This window comes from Sardina pilchardus, chromosome 22, assembly GCF_963854185.1.
Source record: "Sardina pilchardus chromosome 22, fSarPil1.1, whole genome shotgun sequence".
NCBI classification, from domain to species: Eukaryota; Metazoa; Chordata; class Actinopteri; order Clupeiformes; family Clupeidae; genus Sardina; species Sardina pilchardus.
Genome location: NC_085015.1, coordinates 27,944,732 through 27,955,688, shown reverse-complemented (window position 1 = coordinate 27,955,688; position 10,957 = coordinate 27,944,732). Strand labels below are relative to the sequence as shown.

At 45.5% G+C, this 10,957-nt stretch overlaps 1 protein-coding gene across 1 annotated transcript in view; it reads right to left on the bottom strand.

Annotated features, from left to right (window-relative positions):
• Window positions 1-7,754: 7,754 nt before the first annotated feature.
• The window catches only part of glrx3 (glutaredoxin 3), a 13,717-nt gene continuing 10,514 nt past the window's right edge, over window positions 7,755-10,957 (bottom strand). Inside the window, exons 6-11 of the mRNA XM_062526628.1 lie at window positions 10,022-10,083; window positions 9,874-9,931; window positions 8,692-8,744; window positions 8,543-8,582; window positions 8,232-8,324; window positions 7,755-8,052 (exon numbers count right to left, since the gene is read on the bottom strand). Coding sequence (XP_062382612.1) covers window positions 8,005-8,052; window positions 8,232-8,324; window positions 8,543-8,582; window positions 8,692-8,744; window positions 9,874-9,931; window positions 10,022-10,083 — 354 coding nt within the window. The 3' untranslated portion in view covers window positions 7,755-8,004. The remainder of the gene's footprint in view (window positions 8,053-8,231; window positions 8,325-8,542; window positions 8,583-8,691; window positions 8,745-9,873; window positions 9,932-10,021; window positions 10,084-10,957) is intronic.

Here is a 10,957-nt window from a genome sequence, read left to right as displayed (position 1 = left end):
GATTAACAATTATTTTCTGCAATTTCACTGGCTCAGGTATTTCATGCCTATTTAGGTGCTGCCAGTCTCAGTAATGTAATGTAACAATTTCCCATCCACTGTGTGTGTACTCACGTGTGCCACACACGCTGGGCAGGTACCTCTATGGCTGTCATTGGGAAGAGCCTGTGCTGTCAGAGTAATGAATGAAGAGCCTTTGTGGCGGAAGCAGATATCTGTTGGACAAAAATGGCTCATAACTGCCCCTGTCAGGATGCCGGCCTGGCAGTCTGATTGATCCAGGTTGGTAACCAAGGAGTGACAGAATGCTCAAATCCAGCGTTTGTTGTCTGCCCAATTATACCAGCAGTCTATTCATTCGTGCTGCTTATGGCATTTTCTCTCCTGATTTCCAGAGGGGAGAACGGCGGTTGCGGAGATAATGGAGCGTCTTGGCTGTTCTTAACAGCCTTGAAGTCACCGCTAAAATATTTAAAGTACATAAAAGGAGGTAAGCGGTGGCGGTTAACTGTATGACTTCATATTTGCGTTTTTGTATCCAACACAAATACAGACGATTGACTGTCTCTCTGGCATCGCAAACAGTGTCTCCCCAGAGAGGCAGGTTTGTTATCTTCAGCAGAAGGCCCAGTGACAATGCATCACTCCAGTGCATCTTCTAGTAGCCGCTACCCGCTCCCCTTTCTGCTGAATGCGAGGAGGAGCTTTTGATTCATGGATGTGTCAACAGCGCAGACCACACAACCCCCCCTTCCCCCCATAACTGTGTTTTATGGCAGCGCAACACCCCCTCGTCCCAGTTTTAATGGCTGCCAAATGTGTTTACGGAAGACCTCTTTGAAGCTCTAATCACATGACCCACTCATGAATCAATTTGTCATTTGCCTGCTACTCACCCTCTCAGCACAGTCTTAAGAAGTAATGTGTCAGCTATCATAATGTTATAATATGCTTCTCACTACGATATACTGGCCCACATGAAACACTTTCCCCAGACTGCAGGTTTAACTGCAGACTGACAAACACAGCCAATACATATGCTGGGTATGGATCACTTTTGCAGCAGTGGAGTCACTAACAACCCCCCCCCACACACACACACACACACACACACACACACCATCACTAGCTCACTAACAGCAGGGGAAGCAGCAGGGTGTGTATCTATACTGTGGCTCAAGCAAAGCAGGCGTCATCTGAGCAATTTATCAGCACATAAATAAAGCAATTACACATCATTATCAAAATATTAGTGAGCGAGAAAGTCGCACCAGATGAGACTCAATTAACAGAGAGTGATGCATTCAAAATGTTCCCTTCAATGAAATCGAGGAGATATGGAGAGGGGAATAAGGCACGTCACTGGTAACGTTAAGGGATGGATATGAAATGCATCTGATTTCCTGAAGCACTTAGGCACTTATAACACATTCAGCCATTTTGCCATGTTTAATTCTTAAAAAAAAAAACCTGCTTTCATCTTCTCATATTCATCACGGTTCATATGAGAGACTCTGGATTTTAAAGAGAGCCTTCATGATGTCCTTTGCCTTTAGTGGAATGAATAGCACCAGCAGCATAAACAACATCAATTAGACGCCGTGACCCCGAGCGCCTCTGCACTGCTAGATGGGGATGTCACGTGGAAGAGAGTGCGCTTTTGGAGAGGAGCGCTGGACCTCTGACACATTGACATCAGGGAGTCCATGCCTAATGAGTTCCACTAATCAACCTTCCCAACGCCCGGCTCACCCCCTTGACACCGACCCCCCCCACCCTCCACACACACACACACACACACACACCTCCCTCGGCCAGAGGGGGGGAAAAGTGAAATAAAACTGACACTTCAAGGGCCGCTCGCTTTTTTCCATTCTCCACACGTCACGCCCGCGCACGTTTCTGCAGCACAATAGCCCAAGCACTGTGAGAGCAGAACTCAATCAAAATGATGTGTGGCTCTCACCGCCAGGCAGGCTTTCTCTCGCTCTCTCCTTCTCCTCTCTTTCTCTCTCTCTCTCTCTCCCCCTCTCCCTCTCTTGTGAGCGCTCTCTCTCTCTCTCTGCCTCTCCCCTGCTCTCTCTCTCTCCATCTCTTTCTCTCTCCTCACCCCTTTCCCCGGCTGCACATTGTGCTGCGGCTCTGAATTCTGACAACAGGAGCCCCTTTGATGTCCTGTGCGGCGGCCCTCTCCACTCGGCTCCGTAGCGGGGGTGAGGACGTGGACAGAGATTTGCACCTAGCGGGGGCTCGGCCGCCTCACAGGGGGGGCGCGGAGCAGCCGGCCAGAGATAAAGTACCGCACGAGGGGGCTCGCCGCACACCACACTTCTGTCCCACTCGACCTCCGCGTTTTGACATAGTGTGACAGCGACTGTTTTTTTCCCCTAGAGAGAGCTTACAGTTCGCCAACTAGCTCTTCCTCATCTGTTTGCAAACACACGCAACTCACTAAACACACACACAGTCAGTATGTTTCAGACTTGTATTCTGTTTTGCTACATGTTGTCTGCTATTTCGAAATCAAAGATATATATGATAGAGGAACAGATCTGCCCGAGGCAAAAAGTCATATCCTTGGGCAGTACTGTATTTTTACACCAACTAATGAAAAAGGCATCCTTGTGCAGTGTTTTTATACTAGAGAGGAGGGTGGAAAGAGAACAGTCCATCTAACTGTTCTGATATTCAGGCTGGACTTCATCTGGTGATTGTGATGATGGTCACATCTCTGTTTTAATGAACCATCAAAACCGGTGCCATTTGTGATCCACAATAGTGCCACTATTATCCCTATTAAGATAACGATGTAATTTATCTTGTATTTAGACTGAGTCCTTTGAAGGAAAATGCTTCATGACTGCAATGGCTTTAGGCTGGCCCGTGTTGTACTTGGCATCTCCTACTAGAATTCCATTTAAAGTCCCGTATGACAGTGCTTAACCGAGCCTGGTTTACACTGTTTGAAACCTAATGGAAAATGTGTCACATTGAGTTACTGGCATCCTGATATTAGTGTTATTAGAACTTGCAGTAACTGTCAAAGTAATAAGACATTTTATTTTTCATGATGGATGCATTCAAGTAGATCTCTGTTGGTAAAGGACAAGTCATATGGTCTTTTTGAAAGCGCATCTCATTTTAAATGTATGGAATTTCATGCTTGTGCCGTTAGCTAAATTAAAATCACTGGGAGTAAAATTGTCTGGTTTTAAGCAAGAGGGGACTGAGACAGTAAAACAACTGTTTGGTATCAACTCTCATCTAATTTATGTGGAGGATGTCACGGGGAACAAATAATGTGTATAAATTGTCTGAGGGAAGAAAGAGAAAACGTGAGCTTGGGCTTCAGCTGAAGGAAGGGCTCTTCTTTGAAGCTCCTTTGAGACTTGCATATTTGATGTTTATGCCCTCCTATGAAATATTACATCACAAGTATAACTGGCTCTGGTCTTCCTATTTTTGCAGCCCAGACATGCCTGTATATTATTTAATGGCCTCTGTTAAGAAAGAACATTACTTTGCTTTTAGAAGACTGACATCGAGGACAGGCATTTGCAGCAAAACATACGTCTGTATGGAGCTGGAGAGGACGAGAACAATGTGTGTCCGATTTGCTCCTGAAGACCTTCATTCAGATGAGAAGAAGAGCTGAAAAGAGGGAGAGGAGCGAACTGCTGTCCATTATTCCACCCGAGCAAGTCAGTGAATGGTGACTATTCAAGAGCAATGTTGTGTGTAAAAGATTTAAAAAGTGTGGGGGCCATATTTATCTTCACATTTACTTCCCTCCCTCTCGCGCAATTGAAACTCTGCCGAGCGCGCATCTCGTCGGCTGATTGGCTGGAACAACTTGTTATGTTTCGAGGTCCAGGCTGGACCAGGATGTTTTTGTTGCTGTTTTTGAAGCTTCGGCTGTTGACAAACCGTTGTTATTATACAGTGTACTCAGGGGGGATGCAGCTAGGATGCTGAGGTGATGTTTGCTGTATGTGATAAAAATTTAAAAAAAATAAGCTTATAGCACATTTAAGGGGCAACTGGGTCAGCATGTCGTAATACTAAACAACAGCTTCCTTCTTCAAAAGAAAAAGGAAAAAGGAAAAGTCCCCAGACCAAGGCTCCTTAAATTCAAATGTCTTTATTGAGTGGACATGATGTGCCCTAAAGAAGGTGTGTGTGGGGGCATTTTTAATCTGTCCACAGGACACGTTCTCTCTCAATAGTCATTTCAATTTAACAAATGCCTTGCTCTGGAGACTTTTCTTATTTCCTTTTAGTCTTTTAACTCTTTCCTCTTGAAGCCAAAAAGCACACAACAAAAACAGAGAAGTCGAAGACCTTGTAAGACTGAGCACGTCACCAACAAGTAGCTTCATTCACTCCTCATTCTAATGCTTCTTTAATAATTTGACATAATGGAGGTATGACGCTTTCCTGGCCATTTATGAAACCCACCATAGAGGTTGGAATGTGTGATTTGCCCTTTCATTGGCCTCTTGGTAAGTGGACAAACTGATCTGAGTGCAGAGTGCCCTCACCAGGCAGGATGAAATATCACAATACTCACCGAAAGTCAGCCTGCAGCGCCATCTGCTGTCTGCTTCCATCACCTGTCCCACAGAACAAATTGAGAGCGGCTTCAAGACCCACCCCAGTGGTTTATGAAGGGCCTGGCTTCGCTCCTCTTGCTGTAGCATTTTTCCCCATCTTTTTAAATGGTTCGAATGCCTACCTGCTGTGAAAGCTAAAGCATTTAGTAATTCCCAGAAAACCAAATCAATACCTGCCCATCCACCTGGAAAATAAAATGAGTTGGCATGGAATTGCTGCACAAAATGAAAGGCACTGCTATTCACTAGGCACAAGATGAAAACAAAATCCATGACAAATGTCAAGTGGGAGAGTAGTCTTGCGGCAGGGGATTTTCCATTCCAAATGTTATTTTCACTGACTGGAGAAGCATGGGGCTTCACACCTGTAAACAGATTTAACACAACATAAAAATGTGGATCTGCACATCCTGTCACGACATTTATGCACCCATTACATAACAGTGCATATATTCCTCAGGTCCTCTGATGTATGGAGGTGTTTGCTTTTGAACACACAAAAAGAGGAACTGAGCGAATAATGTAAGACATTGATTAGTAACCCCTCAACTGGTTTGACATCAACAAAACATTTAATTTATCTCTATAGTCGTGCTCTCAACAGAACTTCTACACTTGAGACACACAAGGAGGAATGCTCATCACACACACACACACACACACACCCACACACCAGTATAGAGACAGACCAAGCTGCTTTTTAAAGATTTTCCCCAAAGAAAGTCCTCAGTGATCATTTCCCAGGGTGATTTTGGAGGTTTGACAGCAGAATACAGAGCAATAAAATCTGAATTCCAATAGAAAAGGACTCAAATGTGGCAAATGATTCACCACAAGTATACAAGGAGTGATTATGGTCGTGATGCCCTTATACCTTCCCTCAGTACATTTATTGATCTACTGACTTATGCTTTCTATTAGGCCTACAGCCTGACTGGATGGGAATGTATACAGAGAAACCCATATCTCCTCAAGGGCAAATATTGCAGAATTACAGCAGAGGAATGTTACAACAACCCCAGGCGGCGTGCGTGCCTCTCTTATCTCCTCCCAATCATGGACAGGGCCCTTGTCTGTGAGCAGGAGGGTAGCACATTCCAAATGATACTTCATCTTCCAACGATTTAATGAGAGGCGCGAAATGCTCAGAGCAAAGACAGAGCAAGGTTAACGGAAGCTGCGCCTCTCCCCTCATAGCTGAACTGAAGCTAGTGGTGCTCAACAGCAGCCCTCTTGTCCCTCACATTTATGAGGCAAATGCAAAGACGTATTCAAATTCCGACAAGGTTACAATGTGATCATTTGCAATGCATGCTAATAAACTCAAGCCCCCTGAAGTCAAGAGGGTGCAGGAGGAGAATGCAACGATCATCTCCATGCCAAATCACGGAGTGATGGTAAAGATGCTGGAGGGAGTCTGAATAGATAGACACCACAGCACAGGCTCCAGGGAGACCAACGCATAACAAGTTGCATCTGCAGGGTTAAGAACCTCTCGGAGACAATGAATTCACTTGCTAAAATAAACATTGCATAGTAAACCTGGGTGTTTTTCCAGTATTAAATTATCAACGATTAGATCTCATAATGGGGGAAATCTTGATCCTATATGTAAATAGCCTGAACCATGTGCATCCTCTACTCAAGTGTCTTGGAGGAGTTGTTGAGGAGTGCTCTGCCCTGAGCTGACTAACGCCGATTCGCGTAACATGCAACAGCTTTTCAGCGTCTGAACTGAGAAAGGATATGACCCTGCTGTTATTGTTAATTAGCGGAAACACTCTCAGGCAATGACACAGCGCTGAATATTTGATTATCAGCGTGACTAATCACTCCATGGGAAATGAACAGGAGCCATATAGGCAGGCTTGATCAGTGCGCTGAGCGGTGACAACCCCATTAAACTAATGCAGCGAGCGAGATGATTCAGCCACTAATAATACAGCCAAATCAGTATAATCAGGAATCAAGTGTGAAGGGTGAGCGTGGCTTTCAGTCCTGTGTTTGCACGTTGCATCTGTTCAGAGTATAAATAGAATAACTTTCCCCCAAGCATCACAAAGCCAAATAAAATCTCATTTTATGTGCAAATTTAGTTTTCCCAGTATTTGTTTCCATGCACAAAATTGGCATGTTAATGAAAGCACCTTGTTTAGCTGGATACTGTGGATAGTCACTGTACCATCCTTGTTTTGCCCATGTTGTGGTCAGCAAATGAGAGTTCTAGAAAACTGTAAAGTGACACATCTCCATGGCGTGCTCATAGGTAACTTGTGTATGATGTGGTGAGAGGAGTGTCCCGAGAGGGGGCATCTGATTGCAGGCTTATGTGCACAATGAGTATGTGAGAGAACAAGGTCACAGAGGGGTCACCTGGAGCACATCTGAGTACAGGGCACACACACCGCATGTGTGGGGGAGAGAGAAGTCCCCTCAGGACGCCGGCAGGTGTGCCATCTCTCTCTCTCTCTTCCTGTTTTTTTCTGTCTGAGGTAATCATCTGGCACTGTGCCCAGCCGAGTGATCTCTGCTGAATAAGCCGGAATGAATATTTAGTATTTGTTTACCTTTAGCACCTCTGCAAGCACCTTTGGAGGCTGTGCTCCTCACTTCCTCCTCCGTCAGCACCTCCTCCGCAACGCTTCACTTTTTCCAGATGGCTGCTGTCAATGGCTTCAGGCATCAATCAATGTAAGCCTACTAAAAACTCTTACTAAGTATTCAAATCAATACACTTCAATACTTACAGTGTACCAGTGACTAAACAATACAAATGTGGATCATACGCTCAAAACTATATGATTAACCTTAGCTCTATAAAGACACTTACTCCCAGTTCCTACAAACAAAAAAAAGTCAGAGGGGCACTGTTACAGCAGTAGTTCAAAGACACTAATAAAGTCTTCAAATACAGCCATGATGTAAACTAATGAACAGCCCAATCACCTAATTAAATGCTAAAACCCTCAAAGCACTGCTCCTTTTCAAAACATGGAAACTATTGCACATAGAAGAATCTTTGTGAGAAGACTACTAAATTAATGAAACCATGTTAAAAAAAGAGAGAAAAAAACAGACAAAGGACTTAATGTATGCTGCAAGGTCTTCCAACTTGACAAAATGAGGACAATGCACACAAAGTTATGTGTAACATGGACGTCTTTATTATATTTGCAGCTTACTCTTCAAAACAACTTGGCGCTGTTCCCACACAAAAAACAGGATCTTATACCTTGTTCACCTCCTGATGAGAATATTGGCTGGGTAAGAGTTGACAGCTGTGAGTGGAAATCATTGATACCTATTGGCATAACTGAAACAGGCATTTGTGCCATCCCACTGTGAAAGATGGTTTGTTCCCAAACTCATGGACAGGTGCATTGGGCATCTTTCACTCTCCCTTCAGCACAGATGTCAGCTCACCGCTCTCTTGAAGTTCCTGCAGCAAACACACACACACCAAAATAAACTGGGATCCCATTGCATATCACTGTATTGGGGGAACTATTACAATACCACAGCTCCTTCTACAGGCAACTATGGGTACTGCACAAGCTGTTGGGCTCACTCGAATGCCTTTGGCTTGCTAATACTGACATTTCCACTGCTTCCTCTTACCTTCAAAATGTCCAGACCACCGATGAGTTCACCTTTCACGTATAGCTGGGGGTATGTTGGCCAGTTTGAATATGTTTTGAGTCCTTGTCTAACCTGTAAAGGGCAGGAGTAGCCCAAATGTAATGTACTGTTAGTTTCCACACCATGTTTCTATGTTCACTGATAACTTTCCTAACCTACCACACTGAAATACATTATGAAATGTATGTTTTGATTCAACAAACCAATAGGGAACTTGCTTCTGGAGTTGTAATTAAAGAACCTTCTAATAGCACTTCTTTTGATGTCACCAAAAATCAACAGCTTCTTACCTCCTCGTCCCCCAGGATATCAAAAGTGTCGTAGTCCACTCTGTTCACAGAGACAAAATGAAAGAGAATCATGTGCATCGTCTGTCAGACAATCACCCCTCCCGCCCATCTCATGTGTTCCTCAGCATGGAGGTGTACAGCAGACCTACCCTGCGCTGTTCATTAACTCAAGTGTCTGCCGACTGAAGCCGCATCTGGCCGCCTGTGAACACGAACACACACACACACACACACACACACACACACACACACACACACACACACAGACAGACACACACAGACACACACAGACACACACAGACACACACAATCAGAATGGAAAAAACAACTGTCATCACACCCTGGCTTCTTCTGCCTGAGTGAGTCACAGAACAAAAACAGGAGGAGGGATGGCGGTCGTCTCGTGCAAATAAATGAAAGGCACGAGGCAGGGGGACCCCAACAAAAGACGCGTGCCTGGAAGCGTGGGAAGTCTTTCATAATCCGACGCAACAAAAAAATAAACGACCAGTTAAGACAAAAAGAGAGCATTCATTCAGAGTGGAGGGAAACCCCCCCCCCCCCCAAAGATCACACAAAACGGTTGTGTTGCCCAGATCTGTGTGGCCCTAGCCGGCCAGCCACTCAGACAAACTCATTTAAGAGGGTTACTGACTTCAAAGAGACATACTTATTACCTGTCAGCTAGTCAACACAAAGTCAAGGGAATATGGGCTGAGGGGAGGAGGAGGAGGAGGAGGAGGAGGGAGGGGGTGGTGAGAGAGGGCTGGGGAAAATGGGGGGAACAGGAGGGGGGTAAGAGAGGGAAGATGAGGAGAGGAGAGGAGAGAGGAAAGATGGCGAGAAGAAGACGAGAGGGAGAGTGTGTGGAGAAGAGGGAGATAATCTCGGGGGGCCAGCTTTAAACTACTCCACAGAAGTCCTTTCATGTGTGAGCAGGGGAAATCAATAGCCCTGTGAGAGGGAGGTGAGGATGCTCCATTAGAGGGGGAGAGAGCCAGGGAGCCACAGACACAGGGCTCAGGATCTCTACTCTAGCACAGGTACAGTACTTCTCATTCCACACACACACAGACACACACACACACAGACACACACACGCACACACGCACACACGCACACACGCACACACGCACACACGCACACACGCACACACGCACACACGCACACACGCACACACACACACACACACACACACACACACACACACACACACACACAGCTCTTTCTTGAGCACACATTACAGTCAATCTTTCCAATGACTCAGTAAGTATGTTCATATGGTGATGCTTATCTCATTTCTAAAGGAATCATAAGCATGGGGCCCTTACCTCTTTATTGCCCTTCATGAACAGCATGACAGAATGTTTGTTGATAAGTGCCTTTAACCTGTTGGTGCAGGACAGAATTACAAACAAATCCAAGAAAGGTGTGTGTATTTGTGTGTGTGTGCGTGTGCGTGTGCGTGTGTGTCTTTACCGATGCTCCAATGACACAGCCTTGGGTAAGGTGTTGTCAAGTTCGCCAGATTCAACCAGTTCCTACAATGAGACACAAAAATAACTTGAAAACTGGGTCTCCGCAAGCTTGTTTCACAATCCCTGTCCACCAACTAACTCTCTTTATTCTGAATAGCTGACCTTATCTCGCCCCTGCTCTCATACTCATACACACTCTCTCACACACACACACACACACACACACACACGGAAGAAATGCGTTAGAGGAACACAGCAGGGTGTCCTCTCTCTAGACAAGTGCGCCAAGAGCCATAACGACAAACTGAACGAGGATAAAACAGCAGAAGAAAGGATAAAGGGACAGGCTGAGAGAGAGAGAGAGAGAGAGAGGTAGATGAAAGCAAGAGGACAGAGGTAGATAAATAACACAGAGACAAACGAGGAGAGGCAGATGAGCGCTGGAGAGAGAGAGAGAGAGAGAGAGAGAGAGAGAGAGAGAGAGAGAGAGAGAGAGAGCGCTATGGAGACGGAGGGGGCGTGCTGGTTTGCAGGCTGAACTATGGGAAGGCCCTGGGCTAATCCAGGCCTCCTCCTTCCGCAGCAGGGGGTCTGTGGTGAGCCTAAGTGTGAATTACCTCAGTGGGAATGTAGCGCGCTGGAGGAAGACTTCCAATGATGAGGAGAACAAACATAATCATGCCAGCGGAGGGAGCATGTGTGCCTGCCCGTGTGTGTGTGTGTGTGTGTGTGTGTGCACATCTCTGCCAACACTCACTCTCACTGTACTAACCTCGCTACATCACTGCAATTACTGTACAAGACGCTGGACTGGAGCACAAGTGGCATCTCGAGAGCACCACCAATGGGAGCATGACACGAGCTAAACACTTATGCGACACTGTGAGGCCAACTATAGCATGGTAACATTGACTGCAGTAAACATCACTCCTCAAAT